The 19337-nt window shown below is 37.6% G+C and overlaps 1 protein-coding gene across 2 annotated transcripts in view; it reads right to left on the bottom strand.

Annotated features, from left to right (window-relative positions):
* The window catches only part of LOC129762900 (uncharacterized), a 32075-nt gene extending 13145 nt beyond the window's left edge, over positions 1–18930 (bottom strand). Inside the window, exons 1-3 of one of the 2 annotated variants that reach the window (XM_055761503.1) lie at positions 18724–18930; positions 5001–5123; positions 4573–4764 (exon numbers count right to left, since the gene is read on the bottom strand). In XM_055761503.1, coding sequence (XP_055617478.1) covers positions 4573–4764; positions 5001–5091 — 283 coding nt within the window. In that variant the 5' untranslated portion in view covers positions 5092–5123; positions 18724–18930. Of the gene's footprint in view, positions 1–4572; positions 4765–5000; positions 5124–5835; positions 5994–18723 lie in introns of those variants that run through there. The other variant, XM_055761504.1, reaches the window with a different exon arrangement.
* Positions 18931–19337: the final 407 nt, after the last annotated feature.

Consider the following 19337-nt stretch of genomic DNA (forward strand, 5'->3'; position numbering starts at 1 on the left):
GAAAATTCACAAAAATTCGATGTTCCACAAAGTTCGTCAAAAATAGTTTGACCATCTTGGACTATTTTTTTTAATTTTCTACATGGCTTCTATTTTATATGAAAAAAAATCCAAAAAAATTAAAAAAATGTATTTAGATATTGCAAATTAAAGTTTTTATGGTAAATAAAAAAAGTGTACTATTTTTTTCACTTTTTAACATCAATACTCTATAACTATTTCTAAGACACCATTTCGATACGACTCATAGTTTTTTATATATAAATTACAAAAGATTTCTCTTACTAAAATCGATACGCCCTTTTCAAAAGTAACACTTGAGTAAAAAAAAATCACAAATGCTTTGGAAAACTCATATTTTCTCCAACTCAAACGGAATACAAACTTTCGTTCGAATCAAAAACGCAAGTTCTCAAAATCGGCATTTTTAGTTCTATTCCATTTGGAGAACAAAATCTACGATGAAACAGCTAATACCTACATAGACATCAATCGTGATATTCAACGAGAAAGAAAGGAACTTTCTTTTCCATCAATGACCGAAAGCATAATGCTGGGGAAACCAAGACTTTCTTTGAATATACCCGGACTAAACTCCCGAATTGGTTTCATCAAATTGCAACCCTATCGAGAATATACAGGCTATTCAGGACAATAAGGTGGATAATACCGGTGTTGTAGTTAAGGACACATACTTCATAGACTTGTTGCGAATTCGGAGTAATATTGACGCTCAACATTTGAAGAGTACGGACTACCTTCAGGAGAGAATCGAATAGTCAACATGGCCACCATTATCTTAAAATGGCTACATCGTACATTCATCCCAATGAATTTCGAAAGTGAATCTTTTCCGTGTCATATCGTTTTTAGTTCTATTTTTCGTATTCAATGAAGAACATGAAGAATAAATCGACACAATACATGTCACATCCTCAGCGTTTAAACATTATTCATTGTTCGGAAAAAGAAACATTCCCCTATCAGAGCTTTTGTTCTCATAGTACAGTAATGCTTTTGAATCCGGACACCTTTTCATTATATTCAATATCATACCAATAATAAGTTAAGATGCCTACATCAAGACCCACCGCCAGGTATACAGCCATAGAAGAAGGAAGGTAGCCATAGAGCAAGGACAATGGGTAAATAAAGGAATAGCAGCTTCTTAATAGAGGTATAGGAAATACGCCTGAGTCGATACGGGTAGTTAAACGCATGCACCTCGACGATACCGCGGGGAACCCAGAAAAAAATTGCAACATCTTTGCAACATTTTATCAAGACGTTTATATTGTAACAGCTGAGGAGGACCGAGATCGTGACTTCTTTGCATTTCTTCCAAAATTTCCATGTGATGTTGGAGTCAGAAAACCAACTTACATTGAAATTTTTGACGCATTGAATAAGCTTGATGTCTCAAAAGTGCCAGGTCCTGACGGAATTCCACCGGTTTTTAAAAAAATTTGCCTCTGGATTAACTCATCCACTTTTATGGCTTTTCAATAAGTCATTGGAATCAGAAAGGTTCCCAAAAATAGGGAAAAACTCTTTTAGTGTACCAAAATTCGAATCCGGTAATAGATCCGATGTAAAAAATTATCGTGGAGTAGCAATAATTTCTTGCCATAATAAACCAAAAACTTTTTCAACAACTAAAGACACGAACTACGAATAAGCAACACGGTTTTTTCAAAGGACGATCAACGACAACAAATTTGCTAGAATTTGCCACAATCACTCTAAATGCAATGGATAATGGTAATCAAGTTGAAGCTCTATACACTGACTTTAGTAAGGCTTTCGATATACCCTTACTTCTTCTTAAACTTCTTAAAATAGGGATAAAAGTCAAGCTATTGAAGTGGCTAGAAACATACTTGACTGACCGCACGGAAAATTTTAAAACCAATATTTGTTACATCCGGAGTTCCTCAAGGCTCTCATTTGAGGTCGCTTTTGTTCATTTTATTTGTTAACACTAGCACTACCGAAACCGTCAATTTGACGGATTTCAAATTTCATGGTCAAAAATTTTATATAATTGCTATGTATTGTTCTAGAGTTTTGCGATGACTTTTCATAAGATGTAAGGATAGATTATTATTCATATTCAATTTCTGTTTACCGGCTTTATCTTTCATAATTAGTACCATCTATACCTATTTCTACCGAGACCCGTCAAATTGGTGGATCTAGCATTTCCAAAGTTTATAACAATCTATGCATCATCTATGGAATGGTGGACATCAATTAGTATTTGCATTCAGTTAGACATGCAATTTCGTACAGTTTACGCACAATAGTTGTCCGATATGTTTAGAGTTTGGAGTAGTTACGAAATTTAGATTGTAGAAATAGAAATACCTGAAATTGTATCGTTTTACAATAAAACCAAGTTTAGAGTAGATGTAGTTGACCAGATGGCACGCAAATATAGCGTAAAAGCAGGGTCTCGTAGATGACTATTGCAAGTGTTCTACTATATTTTTATCCTGGCAGCAATCAATTCGTGGATTTTATACAAATAGACTTGTGATGAGAACATAACCAGAAAAAAAATCTTGTTTCAATTGGCAGAAGAACTTTCCACTGAACATAATTGCTGCAGAGAACAAGCTTCCTCCAAAAAAACAACCAAACAAAGCAATGGATTGTACTACAGAAAACTTAACTAAAAGACCTCACGAACGAAAATATTGTCAAATAGAATTATGCAACAAAAACAGAGCCATCTATACTTGCAATATATGCAACAAATACATTTGTGGCAAGTGTTCATCCAGAGTAACATGTTTTTGATTTGACATGATATGTGCCTCATAGTCATAGACCTATAAATGTAAATATAAACCTTTTTGTTTATTTTTTTAAATTAAAAACATATGAATTGTTATACTGAATGTTGTTATTGTCGAATTACATTCTTTCATTAACATAAACTAAGTAAAAAAATACAACAAACGCGCTAATCAGAAATCCGTCAATTTGACGGGTGCGGTAGAACTAGGTATATATTAAACGTCGGTAGTTCTAGTGTTAATGACGTTTGCGTTTTTCTTAACAGTGTTAAGGCACTTATCTACGCAGATGAAATGAAGCTGTATATGGAAATAAAGAATGAGGAAGACTCTCAAACATTCAAAAATAAAGTTGACATATTTTATGAATGGTGCAATAGTTTATTACAGCTCAATGTTAGGAAATGCCCTTTGATGAGTTTTACAAGAAGAAGAACACACTTGAACAATGGTGTTACGCTGGGAAATCAACCCATCAATAGATGTCAACGAGTAAGAGACTTAGGCGTGGTCTTAGATTCGAAACTAACATTCGTTGATAATTATAATACAATCATCCATAGAGCAAATAATATGTTGAGCTTCATCAAACGCTTTAGTTACGATTTCCACGATCCGTACACAATAAAGACATTGTATATTACATATGTCAGATCAATTCTCGAATACTGTAGTATTGTATGGTCCCCCTATATAACTTCAAACGAAGACAGAATTGAACCTGTACAAAAACAATTTTTATTATTTGCACTCCGTAAACTAGGCTGGTCTTCATATCATCTCCCTCCATATGAAGCACGCTGTATGCTAATCAATATTAAAAGCCTGAAAGAACGTCGGAACTCTGCCATGATTCTATTTATTATTGTTATCATATCACAACGAGTGGACTCAGAAGAAATATTAGGAAACCTAAATTTTTACGCGCCGATTAGACACCTGAGAAACCCTAACATTTTCTACATAGATTACCGAAGAACGAATTATGCCAAATATAGTCCTATCAATCGTATGATGAGCCCCTGTAACGAACACAGTGAAATAATTGATGTAACCATGTCAATGCTTAAAGACTATCTGAATAGAATAAAATATAGTTAAATTTCACTGTAATATTTGGGCAAAAAATTTCATTTTGTGGAATTCTGTGATACATAACTTACATGGAAGCCTTCTTATTCTATAAGAACGGTAATTTCCATGTGATGATAAGTCAATATTTTTTAGTAGTTGAAGTTATCATCGTGAGCGGTTCAGTGTCAGGTTTTCGATGTATTACGATAATACAATTGTGCAGTTAGATTTTTTCCAATGTTTGTAACTGTAGTTGAATGAGTTTTTGAATTATTGATTTGTCTTTTCCCCAAAATAAATACCCGAAATAAAATCATCATTGAATGTAAACCCTGTACGCAAGCTAAAGCGTAAACTACTGATAAATTATAATAATCTCTTCGAAGAAAAACTAATACCATATAAAGTTCAAGGGGACACCAGTGTGACCGACCCCTGTGTTGCTTTACAGGCCCGCATGGATCGATTAATTTATTCGACTCCTCCTAGTGTTTGTTCGGAAACGGAAGGCCAACGAATGTCGGGTGAAACTGCCGAATTTTTTCGAATTTCATCCAATGCAAAATCCCGCCTGAATGCACTAATTACATCACAATTGAGAGGAAGTGCTTTCGCTTCCGCCGACATTCAGTGCACTGATGTATTTTCATTACGCCACTAATTACCAATTCAGCCATGTAGCAATCCCCCGACTTACCTGCCCGACGGTAGCGTGGATAGTAGTGCTCATAGATGGGTCGTGGAGAGTAGCCGTAGGTCTCGCGGTGCACTGGCAGGTAGTGGTATCCCGCGGACTGGACACGTGCGGCGGGGGTGTCTATTTCGTCGAACAGCAGAATTGGTCGATGCCGCCAGGATGGCGTGTCGTGTGCGCGGATATCATCGGATCCTAAATCCATCCCACGAACGATGTGGATGGGGTAATTTAAAGAAATGATGTTAATTAGTTTGGCTTGGGTTAGCGCGAGATAGAGAGAGGTGGCGAACTTGATTACGGTTTTTAATTAGGATCGACAAATCGACATTTAAGCTAACGGTTCTTAACCGGAACGTCAAATTGTCGATGATTAGGGGCCACCATTCTTGTTTCCGTGGAATTCCACCTCGCCTTCTCCGTCATCTTACCTTTGAGTGATCTGATGTATGACTGCCAGAATCTGGCTTTCTTGTTTGGCGTCTCATTCATGCCAATCATCGCTAAGTGATTTTTAAACATTTTGGCTTAGGTTTGTTTTTGAAGTTCGTTCGCTGGAAGGGAAACAAGCAAAACACAGCAGAAAAAAATTAATTACTTTTGAGGTAACATAAAACACACTTTTAGCAAGAAGTCTCTTCTATCTTAAAATGGTTTTTGCGTTTCCTTCCTAATAATATGGCTTCGTGCCTCAATAAAAAGATTTACAGCTTCCCAAAGTAGTCACGAGCGGACAACCACCAAGGAGAGCTGTGTGACGACGAACGAAAATGTTATCACGTAGCCAAAATATGCTGTTGCAAGCCGTTTTTGTCTCATGATCTCTCCCTGGCTTCCAATGTTATGCACCGCGCTGCGATGGAGGAAAATTTTATGATGTCTGTCTGTGCTATTTATAGGAAATAATTCCGCGCACTTTATTCTCCCCGGAGCAAATTTGTATTTGCCAGTTCATATTCCGCTGCTAGAGTCCATCAAAGCGATGCAACGGTTCACACTCGTTCGATCACAAAACTGGTGGCATTTGGTTGCAGTTTTCAAATTATTGGTTTTCACATTTTTTCGATTATTCTAAATGTTCCACTCAAGTTTTATTGCTAATTTTACTATATATGCTCCTGATTGAACTTCCATCACGATTTACAACACATTTTCTCATTTCTCTTCGCATTCGAAAAGATCAAATTTTCCTGCCAATGACTTTGCAATATATCACTTTGATTCGTAGTTTTTTTTCATTACGAATTCACACTATATTTTACTCACTTTATAGCAATAAGTAATACGTGCAGCGTTTTACCACTGCGAGAAAAGCGCAAAGCCGCGTTAGTCCTAACCAATCGTCGTGAAACTAGAGCACCGTAAATTTAATCCTATAAGCTAAAGCTAGGAGCGTTCGCTGCGTACTGCCGTCGAATGTGCGCTCCGCCGAGATCCAGTCGTGTGGAAAATGTTTGGTCCATCCCTGTCTAGCAACCCTTCCTCCCACCGCCACCAGCCCCCGTCATCGCGCTTTGATTTGCGCAGCACACAACAACCCACCTCAAGGTGATTTTTCCACCCACATCGACGGCCCCCGCAACGACCGGTTCGGCGATTTGTTTTCCCTCATATTTTTCTCCGTGTGTGACGTGTGCGCGCGCGGACAACGGACACCTCACACACGCACGGCACACGCACACGGCCACACGATGGTCTCAGAACACCCCCTCCCACCGCATAGCTTGGGCCGTCATCGAACGCGTCTTGGGTGGAAATTCGCGTGGAAAAAATAGCGATGATTAATAGTGAGTAAATTTTTTGCACCGCGACGATGACATCAGAAGTTGAGTCGAGTGGGTGTTCTGTTTTGTTTTACGGGTTGAGCGAATTCCGCGCTTCTAGCGCTTCTAATGTGTCTCGGTTTGCATTTCAGTTATTCATTATCACTCGATATAGTTCTGCTTGCAAAACACTTGGAGGTAATTTTTACCGATCACATGGGGTTATGTACCGCTAGAGCGAGCTCAAATCAAGTTTTGAGAGAACTTGTATGATATTGTCTGACACAATACCATCAGAACCTAATCTTCATTTCCGTCCGTCAATATTATAAGGTGATATAAACCGTTCTAGTAGCTATTACTGACACATCTGGTACGCGATTAAGTGTTTTTTCAACAAGTGCCATAGCGCTACTTTGCTTCGAACAAAAAAATGTAGTAAAAATTCTTTGATTGCTTGAACACAAGTGTATGGTCATCTAACTCCATTCCATACCATACGAAAAGAAAGTGGTATAGACGATTCGAAAGTAACGATTTCAACTTCAATGACAAACTCGAAGGTTGTAAGAATTTGAAATCGAGCGAGAAGTTAGTGAAGCACCTGTTTACAGGTCATGGGAAAAAATCCAATAGGAAGGAAACCCTACCGTCCCGTTATCACGGTTTCTTTTATGTCATACAAAAAAAAGTTTTGTGGTGGAATATTGTGATTGGTTATAAGAAAACAAACCCACACGCAAGAAATCATGAGCAGGTCCATGACACGCATCAACATCGCAACGAAAACAGACCATTTCCCACGGAGTTACGGAAATTAAGTTGCATTGGATGCCGAATGCGTTCCTCGGACGGAAATCAAGGCCATCATATGTATGGCATCATCAAACAGTTAATAAATCTATAAATCTTTACACATAAATTCTACAAAAAACCGGTGATGATCCTTTCATTATTGAGGATTTTAGCATTTGAACTGTTCGATCTCTTTTTAACATTTTTATATAAAAAAATTAAACTGTGCCTCATGTCAAAATTGAAAAAAAAATTGAGATGTCGAAACCGAGAAGAGACACATGACATATCAGCAATTCAGGAAGGTATACTTTTTTTGTTTCCTGGAATCTGTAGATAATGATGTTCTCTTTAACCTCTAAACGACCATGCGTCTCCATTGATCCTATCCAGTTACATTCAACTAACGGAGATGGTAGTTTTGAGACATTGAGCAAACATATCTACAGATTATCAACATCTACAAAGCCGATTAACACCGATTAACATATCAAATTAAAGCCAATCGCCTGGTCTTTAATACTATGATACTATATATACTATATATATGAAAAAAATTGAAAAAAAGGAAAAAATAGATTTTTCGAACCATCGGTTAAAATTATAACTCAAAACTAAAAAAAAACGCCTCTCTGGTTTCGACATATGTTATGTGAAAAACCCTCAGCTTTCCAGAAAACGATATGAAAAAAGCCCCTTTGGTCCCGAGACTATGAAAACAATAAGAAACAAATACAATAAATAATAACGAGAGGAGAATTCAAATTTTCTGCAGGTGTAGTATTTTCTCAAAAAAGACCAGGCTTTGGCTTTAATTTGATCATCTGAATCGGTCTAGTAGTTCAAAAGTTATGAATTATGAATAATAAAAAAAAATGAATTAAAGTTATGAAAAATGTCATTTTTGGAAAAAAAAAGAGGAAAAAGTTGATTTTTCGGACAACTCTAAAATGGAAATGGTCACCCTAATGAAAAAACAAAAAAAAATGCGGGTCAAATGTTTTGCGATGAAAAACAAAACGACCACTTTTCACGAAAATCTGAGAACCACTATATCGGTTTGGCATGAAATGGCTGATATAAAGAATAAGCATTACATCAAAACCTTAAACATATTATGTTCAAACTATATTGACGTAGGACTACGTCTTTCATTTCTATACCGGGGTGTAAAATCGAAAACGCAAGCGTTACGCCAGGGACTGAGATTTTGAGCGTTAATAGTTCCTAAACAACTGAACGAAGTGGTATGATAAAACACTTCATTCGAAAGATAAAATGTCTACGCGTTATATACTTGTTACTTTTTGATCCAAAAACTTTTTTCAATAGCCTCAAAATTGCTTTCAAAACAGGCTAATGAAATCACCAATCGGTATATAAGTGAACGCCGCTCCTAAATCCACTCAGTTATAATTGAACGGCGATTGGATCATGTTGTCGCTGTTGTGATGAAGCTAACTTCGTTCATTATGAAAGCGCTGTGAGGAAGCGCAGAAAGACTGATTTTTACCTAGAGATAGTTGAAATTCCCCCTAAGGCCAAAAGGGAACCCATCAGGCAGAGAAGAGAAGGCAACCAAGAGAGTATCAGCATCGAAAATTGGTTCCGTTTGATGCTTCGGAGCAGCCGCCACACACATACACGCGCGCAACTCTTTTTGTTCGGTGCTTATCGAGTTAGCATTAACCACTGGTGGACCTTAAGAAGAATCGAGAAGAATCCGGAAAGATGTCATCGTTGCTGAAAAATAATCTGCCAGTTCCCCTTGGAATTGAAAATTACATTCAAGTGAAAGAGTTTATTTTAATGTTCTCTATCCATATAATACTGCGACCAAATATATTTTGTTTTGTGATTTTTCAATCAAGTGCAATTAGCAGGACTTCTGAAGATTATTCTCCCCCATCAGTAAAATATTTTTGTATCCAATATTGGATGCGCGCGCAACGGAAAATGTTTCGCATCGCGAAAATCATTTGATTTTCTATCGATTATGGCTCAGTCTCTGAAAGTTTCAAACTCAGAGAGTTCCTTCGTCTCTAGTTTGCCTTCCGAATTGCAATAGTAAATCGTATCCGCTTTGATCTCATTCCAAACACCAACTGATTTCTTAACTCCTTCTCGAGATATCCTTCAAACTTACAGAATTTTGCATCCCGTTGAAGTTCAGTGATGAATTCCATGATCGTTCCTCCTTCTTTTTGCTTGCGGGACCGGAACTTCCATACCTCTACCATTTCGAGTGGTTCGGGATCAAAAAATTTACCCATCGTATTCACCAGTCCCTGATAAGTAATATCCTCTGGCTCAGCGAGAGTTACGTGGTCGCACAATAAATCGTAAGTTGACGCTCCCATGTAGTGTAACAAATAATCCTTTTTCCATTCATTTGGAACATCGAACATCCGGAAAGCTCCCTCGAGTCGCTTCACCCATCTGGCCCATTTTGTCTTATCACGGTCAAACAGTGTCTCTACCAGTCGAGGTCCCGGGTGGCATCTCAGATCCTGGTGTTGTCATTTTTCTCTTATCGGTTCAGTCACAACATCAATAGCAATTTTGCTTGCTCTTCCGTAGCGTGCAGCAACAACAGCGCAAAACTAACCTCAACCAAGGTTTATAACTACAGCAGCAAGAATACGCACACACTCAAACGTAATGCGACTAGTACAACAGCAACCTGTTGCACGTGTAATTGTAACACCAACTTTCGTCCGGAAAGGGCCCCAAAGCGTAATGATGGTTTCTAGCAGCGATATCAGTACGGCTTCTCTGCGCAGTAATTTCAATTTTTCTCCGTCGGAACCTTCCTCCAGGCTGGTGAAATACCGTAAACCCGTATCGAAAACGTGAATTCTTCCAGATCGTCGCCAATAACTGTTGTAACCAATGACCGTTTCGTATTTAAGGTCGAATAAAAATACACCGTGATACTTGTTCTGTTGTTCGTACAAAAGTGATGCTTTATTTTTGCTTCTTCTCCTGATCTAACTATCATAGACATTGTTGGAATATAGACCGGTATATAAATGCAAGTGGACTAAATTAAGGTAATCCACAACAAGCCCCGAATTTTTCGGTCCCAGCTCTCAAAGGTACTTATTGTATAAATAGAAAATAGTCAGAAAATTGACTAGAAAGTAGTCACATTTTGTAAAATATTCGAAAACAAACCATATATTTTTTATTTTTTTGTTCCGTAACTGTCATTCCCAGTCAGGCCGCGTTTCCCTACCAAAAAGCTCAACGTCGGCCCTTAGGGACCGACGCGGGGCTCAACGTGTTAACTGATGAAAACATCGTCAAAATAAAAGGAATGGTGCTCGGAAATCATCATTTATGTGCGAATCAAATATCTTACGAGACCGTTCATCATATTTTGGTCAGATTCATGGAAGGATAATACTTGGATTTTGCACCACGATAATACACCAGCTCATCGATCGATCATTGTAAACGAATTTTTGACCAAAACTGGCACGGATATGTCAGAACAAACACCATACTCTCCAGATATGACCCCGTGTGACTTTTTCCTATTTCGGAAGCTCAAATGATTAGCTCGTGGGATCCGTTGACTTAGTAATCATTTGTTTGGGTTGAATAATTTTTTGATTGAATATATTGAATTCAATTGCACTCAATATATTTGCTAAGAGTATGTTAAGAGTTTGACCAAATGCCTCGTAAGATGAATTCATGCATTGTAGTAGATTATGTTCTTCGTTAAAAGTGAATTTGATGACCGTCCTTTTACGTTTGGTATGATGTCTAGAACTATTTAGGATTCACACAAACGACGTCGGTGATGTTAGTGAATGAAAGGTCTAAATAATAATTTTGGGAATTTTGAACATTATTCATCTGGTTTGTGCAAAAACGTGTATGTTGTGCGATAAAACGATCTCATGTTAAGCTGATATAAGTAAATGAATAGCGTTGCATCGAATTATGTAAATCATCATCAAACAGTTAATAAACAAACCATGAAGATAATAAATTGACGTTCCTCCTGGCATAAATGGACATTGCACATTTCACTAGTCACTTATACATAAACTCCGCTCAGCACAGTCACTGAAATGATGCTAATGTAAAACCGCTTACAACGATTATTATCAACTCTGCTGGACGATGGATTTGCATAATGTACATGAAGCACAAAAAATGCTAACACTTTATCCTTCATCGCCCGAGAATTAGCATTTCCTGTTGCTTTTTTCCACGGTAACTTCAAGAGTGCCCTCTTCCCGGATATAATAGAGATTGGTTGGTTCCTTGAACGATTACCAGCGGAGTGCTACGAACTCGCCGCCGCCTTCATGCATAAATGAGCGTGATTGAGTTTGTTAGTTGTTTTGCATTATGGATTTTATGGTGAGTTCAGGGACCGAAGTCAGGTTTAGTCCCGGTTTTTGCTTGTTTCAATGCGCGATGGAAAACACTCTGCACCAGAAGGGACGTAGAAAAAGATGTTTATTTTACCGTTATTAGGTTGATGGTAACACAAGTCGATATTGTGGTTAATTTATATTAAAACTTTGTTAAGAAAGTACGCCTTCCTCTCTGTCGTAGGAAAAAATACATTATAGCAACTGTAATCAACCCGTGAATGGAGACGGTTGAAAGTGTGTATTACTATCAATAATATTTGGTAATATCAGTTTTTCTTGACAACTATACAGTAAAAGTCTTCATCAAATGTAATAGGAGTACCAATAAGTTTCTTCTTTTTTTTTCAAAAACTGATGCTTTATTCTGCAAAAATGGTTACAAATTTAATATTCAAAGTATTGACCATCGCTAGTTACAACTTTTTCCCATCTTTATGGCATTTCACGGATCCCTTTGCGGAAATAATCGACCGGTTTGTTGGCTAACCACGAATCGATCCAATTTTTGACTTCATCAAAATTGGAGAAGTCCATGTTGCATCGATCGAAAAAGGTAGTAATCGGACGGAGCAATGTCTGGAGAATACGGCGGGTGGGATAGAACCTCACATTTCAGCGTTTCCAAGTTTGTTTTCGAGACATGCGGCCGAGTATTGTCGTGCTGCAAAATAACATTGCTCGTATTGTGGCGGTTTTTCCTTCAGTGCACGGCTCAAACGCATCATATGTCATCGATAGAGGTCCTCCGTAATGGTTTCATTCGGTTTTATTTAGCAGCTCATAGTACACCACACCCAGCTAGTTCCACCAAATAGACAGCATAACCTTCTGGCCGTGAATATTCCGCGCGGCCGTTGATGTTGATTCATGGCCGGGGTTTAGACGTTTAGGATTGTTGTAATGGACCCACTTTTCATCGCCAGTATCGATGCGATACAAAAAACACTTTCTTTCATGCCGTTGGAGCAGTTGTTTGCACGTGAAAAAACGGCGTTCGACGTCTCGTGGGTTCAATTCATACGGCACCTAATGTCCTATCTTTCGGATTCTTCCCATTGCTTTTGAACGATCGGATATGGTTTGCTGAGCTAATCCAAGTGTATTATCATCTTCAAACTTTTTTGGCGGTCCGGAACGTTCTTCGTCTTCCAACTCAAAATTATCACGTTTAAACCGTGCAAACCACGTCTGACACGTTCGCTCAGTTGGAGTATGGTCACCATAAACTTCCACCAAAATGCGATGACTTTCCGCAGCTTTTTTCTTCATATTGAAGTAATAAAGTAACACTCCCCGCAAAAACACTCTCGTTGGTACGAAATTCGACATGTTCGAAGTGGCTAAAAACTATGCTGTTTACGCTTCTACTTTTTGACATATACTGAAGAAGACGCGCAATGACAGTAGCTTTCCAACGAATGTTTGGAAATTTGATTCACTGGAATAATAATCAAGTTACGCCATTTATTGTAAAACCGAAGAAACCTACCGATACACCTAATAATAATGATTCATTTCAAAGCCTACATTCGAGAAACATAATAACGTTCGAATAGAAAGTCTTATGAATGAAGATAGTTTTCATAACCAACAATATATATATATATATATATATATATATATATATATATATATATATATATATATATATATATATATATATATATATATATATATATATATATATATATATATATATATATAACTAGCTGACCAGGCAAACGTTGTTCTGCCATATAAATTATTTGTTGTATATATTTCGCTTTTGTTGTAAAAAATAACTATCGTATTGTAAGTGGGTTCGAATGGTTTTTTTTTGTCCATTTTTTGATGAACAACAAACGGATATTTGGTAATGGGATTCGTGAAATACAGATGAATGGAGAATTGTACATGGTGACCGGCCGAAACAATAAAAACAATTGTATTGGATCACCGATTAGTAGCAGAGAAATAAAAGGAGATACAGATATCATGATTGTAGCATGCAAAAAAATCATATTGCATTTTAAACTAATAATTCTCTGTTGTTAGATTTTCACACGGATTATGAAAATTACCCGGTTTATTTTTACGCGGAATCAATATTAATTTCGTTCAATTGCTGTCTCGTTGATGAGAAATGGCCGCTTACCGTTTTGTGAATCGACGGCCATAACTGTTGGGCCCCGTTCATGAATTGGGAACCCAAAGGTATGACAAACAACTTCATTGGAGCGGATATACCGTCCAATTTTGTACCACATTATTTCGTCGTTGTCATTCATAAAAACTATATCAGACAAAACTTTCGTTCAAGATTTTTACCCACTTGCAAAAAATGTACATAAAATGCATATACATACATTTGATACGGTATAATAAATGTCCATTTATATTTTTCGTATTATAAAATATGTTATTTCCACCCGAAAACCCGTTACCATTTTGACAGAAATGGAACATTATCATAACTCGATTGAACTTGAGTGGAATATCCGAGGCAATTACATTATCAATTTCCTCTGTGCGTATTTTGTCGACTAACTAAAAAATGTGAACATGAGGTAGTCCTCGCTTTTGACATTCAACCGTATAAAGGGCGAACACGAAATTATTGCGACACATTCAACAGGGCATAACTTTTTTACCATTGGGTAGAAATCAACAAAATTTTGCACACTTTCTCATTGATGTGTATTGTCTACATGCTGTCAAACTTGGAGTCGTGTTTTTCGATTCAACGAAAATGGAGGTGAACCAACGCGAGTCGAGAGAACAAATTCTTTCCAAACACCTGGAATTTCCTGACCTTTCGCACCGGCAGTTGGGAAAAATGTTGAACATTCACCATTCAACCGTCTCCAGAGTGTTGAAGCGGTTCCAGGAGCGGTTGACGTTGGACCACGGCAAAGGAGCTGGAAGAAAACCGGGACCGGAGAACAAAAAGACGGAGGGAAAGGTGAAGCGGATGATTAAAGCAAATCCCAACGTCTCAAGCTGTGATTTGGCTAAAAAGATCGGAATGTCGCAGAACTACGTCCCGAATGCAAAGAAGAGAGCTGGACTACATACATACAAGGTACAGAACTTCCCAAACCGCGATGAGCGGCAACAATCGACGGCTAAAACTCGGGCACGTAAGCTCTACGAGAAGATGCTGACAAAATATGGCTGCTGTGTGATGGACGACGAAACGTATATAAAAACCGATTTTAAGCAAATTCCGGGGTTGGAGTTATTCACCGGCAAGAGCAAGTTCGATGTGGACGACAAATTTAAGAAAATATCTCAAATGCCAAATATCTCGTTTGGCAGGCCATCTGCTCTTGCGGACTGAGGAGTGAGCCTTTCGTGACAAAGGGCACAGTAAATGGCGAGATCTACAAATCTGAGTGCCTCGAGAAGCGTCTTTTGCCGTTCTTGCAGCAGCACGACGAAGCTCCGCTATTTTGGCCAGATTTGGCATCATGCTACTATTCTAAAAGTGTCCTGGAGAGGTATGAGACCAATTCTGTCCATTTTGTTCCAAAGGACATGAACCCGCCAAACTGTCCGGAGCTGCGCCCGGTGGAGCAGTACTGGGCAATAATGAAGCGGGAACTTCGGAAGAGCAAGAAGACAGTCAAAGACGAGAAGGACATGTTAAGAAAATGGAAAAAAAAGCTGAGGAACTGGTACCGGATGACACTGTAAAGACTTTGGTGGAGGGCATCAAGCGAAAATGCGTTCAATTTTACACTCAAGGCTCAATCGATTAACTTTTCTTTTGATTTTTGAAGTAAATATATGTATTAAACTACCCTAAAATTTTGGTTATAAACATTATAAGAAAATTGGCATGACATTTTCGGTATCGCAATAATTTCGTGTTCGCCCCTTACATCCAGCAACGTGTGGAACCGAATACGTGTAATGTTGTAATGAAACTTATGAAAAACTTCATTTTTGTTTGAACACACGTGCTGTAATGTCATGAAAATGCATTGCATTTTAGCAATAGCAAAAGCTGTGTCAGCGTAGCTTATGATACCATCTCGCAAGTGAATTGTTTCTTCCTTTGTTGGCACTGCTCACGACATCGTAGAATAACGTCACCCTGACTGCGTCGAATGCGATACACATAAAAAATCCATCGTACGCACCCTCTTGTTTGTTTCGTCTCTTGTAGTCACATATTCTTAAATTAATTCGAAATAAGTGATGGTTTTTTTGATCTCATCTGTTTATTTTATTAGGCTCATACAACTGTAACAGAACCAGGTTTATTTGTGTACATTTATTCATCGATAATTGATAATGTTCTAAATTACATAGTAGCCATTTAGTTGTATTTCTTTCTTATCGATAAACATTTTTTTAATTACACAATGTCGTCTTTTTCGGCGTATGAGTATTCCTATTGTTCGAATGTTCACAGTTAATAGCAACAATTACCCGATACAACAGCGGATAAGTGATGATGTTCATAATGAATGAAGTACCTGTGGTAGGTTCTCGTTGTTTACTGAACATGTGCGAATTTCAATAATTCATTGTGCTCCTTCGATAAGGCTTGGAGCTGGCCGGCGATGCCCTTGGCTTTAAGAAAATTTAGGCCACTCGCACATGTGTGGATGAAAGTTCGATGAAGCGGATGTAGCGCCATTTGTCATCGAACAACGTAAATAAATTCGTTATGTTTGAAAAATGAGTGGCGGTTGAATATTTTTTTCCAAATTATTTATTTCATTTTTATTGTGTACTAGATGAACCGGCAAAGTTCGTCCCATCCAAAATTTGATTTTTTTTGTTATCAATATCTTTAAGAATTAACGTTTTCTTGCTTAGCGAACGGACATGGGTCCAATTGGTCTTCTAATTGACCCTTTACAAATAACTTCTTAAATTTCCTAGTACTTCTATCAAAACTCGATCACCCACACCATACACCCCCCCACCCTTAAAGAGGGGGGAGATTGTCGTACTACAATAACAGCATTTCTTGCATCCTAAAACCTTTACATGAGAAAAGTTATGCAGAAATTTGTGTTTTTTTAAATTGCAGCCTCCCCTTAAATAGGGGAGAAGAGTATCGAATCACCATGAAAATATTTCCCACCTCAAAAAAAAAAAAAAAATTTTATTCACCTCATGACAAATTTGCCTTCAGTTACTTGATTAGTTCTTGAGTTATGAAGAAATTTGTGTTTCATTTGTATGACAGCCCCCCTTAAAGAGAGGGGAGGAGTGTCAAATCACCATAAAAACATTTTTCCACCCTCTATATTCACCTCATGACAAATTTGACTTCATTTACTTGAGTAGTTCTTGAGTTATGAAGAAATTTGTGTATCATTTGTATGACAGTCCCCCCTTAAAGAGGGGGGAAGAGTGTCGAATCACCATAAAAACCTTTCCCATTCTCTATATCCATCTCATGACAAAAAGCCTGGCCGGATAAGGCCGGTATCAAGAAAAAATATCAAAAAGAAATTTCATCGAAAATTTTAGTACTAAAAAAATATTGAAATTTTTAATTTTTTTTTTTTGATTTAGAGATTCAGTACTACTCTAATTCATATTGAAATGTGTTTCTAGGGCTTTTCTAGATATGCGTGATTTTTTTCAGTTTTTTTTCCAGTGTTGCGCGGTACAAATTATTTTTTTTATATTTACAAAGAGTCTGGCTGGGTAAGAGAATAAAAAGTCCGCCAAACCAAATCAACAGCTTTATGGCAAATATTGTATAGGATATTAAATAAGAAACTTTGGCGGTTTATTTGAACCCCTATGTGGTTTAACATAGTATCTATAGTGAAAAACGTACTTTTTCGTTTACTTCACGTCATCCTCAAAAGCTTCGAGATAAAAATTTGAAAAAAAGACTAAATGTGCATCTTACTACGGTGTATCAAGAAAAATCATCAAAAAAAAATTCTTAAAAAATTGAAAAAAAATCAAAATCTCAAAAAAAGTTTTAGTACTTCAATTTTAGATGATTTTTTTTTATGATTATTCTTGATACACCGTAGTAAGATGCACATTCAGTATTTTTCCCAAATTTTATCTCAAACCTTTTGAGAATGGCGTGAAATAAACGAAAAAGTACGTTTTTCACTATAGAACCTATGTTAAACCACATTGGGGTTCAAATAAACCGCCAAAATTTCTTATTTAATATCCTATACAATATTTGCCATAGAGCTGGTGATTTGGTTTGGGGGCACTTTTTTCATTTGGTTTTTATGTATTTTTAAGGCAAATTAAAAATCAAAACTACAAATAAAAGATTATTTAAAAGAATAAAATTGTTTTCCGGCAAAGGACCACTCTAATCGATATCAATTATTCAGTATTCGGTATCCCAGTGGTATGTGATATGGCTTACGACCTACTCTCATGCCTAATACATTTTTCGTGTATAATTTCATTAAAATCGGTCGGGCCGTTCAGGAGGAGTTCGACAACGAACATCGTGACACGAAAATTTTTATACATAAAGATTTCAACTGAGCTCTCACATATCTCTGGAAACACGAAAAAAAATTGTGGCTCTAACGTTATGAAACATAGTGTAACGCGAACAGCGGCTCTCAAGCGGATTTGTCGGAATGATGAAGGTATCGTAAGCATTGGAATCAAAGTGGCTAAAATGTGTCACTCGAATTCCGATATATGGCCATAAACTCCATTAGCATTATAATTTGATTATTTATAGTTCTGACATCTGATTTTGATGAATGGATTTGAACTCATGGGAAATTGATATGAAATATATCCCGTTGTAAATCATGCAATTATCAGCACATATACATTGATTCTCGCAGAATGCAGTCCGAATCACGTTTGCAACTTCATATTTCAACAATATCAAAATGGATTTGATTAACGCGCCTAATGAACGTTTATGCACGACGGTGCGTTGCGATTTTATTTAATGCGCATTTGAATTGGTTCATTTCGATACGGTCAATATCTATATTTAGTCAACCATGCTAATTATAAACTGGTTGGAATTCGCAGTAACGTGCGCTCTCCTAGCGTCATCGTTTTTCCTCCAATTCATCCGAATATTCGCATCAGGTAATTATGATTTCAATTAATATTTCAGAAGGGCACTTTTTGGTTTTTCACTCAAAAACTTGTTCTGATTTCCCCGAACGATAAACCATTTAGTGTCGGAAGCAGTCGTATTTCACAAATATCCTTTCCAGACACACACAGAATTGCTCACTCACCGTAACTCTTTCTCGATTGGGAAATGCTCGTTCGCTTATCCTTTCAAGAGCAGGAAGAAAAGGAAAAACACCAACTGACTTTTTCTAGCTTTTGCTACGGGGTACACCAGATTAACCCAAAAACGCGCGCGCGATATTTCGCAGGATCTCTTGGCCAGTCACAAACGGATTCTATCGCTGTACTGAGCGACTTGTGGCGTGTTCCCTCGCTACAAGCTACAATTCGGGCCACGAGTTATTATGAACGAAAAAAAAATATTAAGAAGACTAGAGCAATCAAAAAAGAAACAGCATTAAAATGAAAAGTTTATGAAATACAAATCGTATAATACACACGCCCACCATCGACGGCGAACGGGATGCACCTACACAGCAAGTCTCGGGAAAAAACGGACGACCTCAGATCTCATGTGTGCATGTGTGAAGTCTTGCGTTTTGGCCAGATTCCAAGTGGTCCGCGCAGTTTCGACCAGCTGCTTGCTTGCTGCGAGCCACGGTCCAATAGTTGTTTATTTTGTGGGATTCGGGTACCCCACGATGGGCGAACCGCCGGATGTGGTGGTCGGGTGATGGGTGGCGGTGGTAAGAATTATGCAAACTCTGACCGAAACACA

This window comes from Toxorhynchites rutilus, chromosome 1 (genome assembly GCF_029784135.1).
Source record: "Toxorhynchites rutilus septentrionalis strain SRP chromosome 1, ASM2978413v1, whole genome shotgun sequence".
In the NCBI taxonomy this organism is placed as follows: domain Eukaryota; kingdom Metazoa; phylum Arthropoda; class Insecta; order Diptera; family Culicidae; genus Toxorhynchites; species Toxorhynchites rutilus.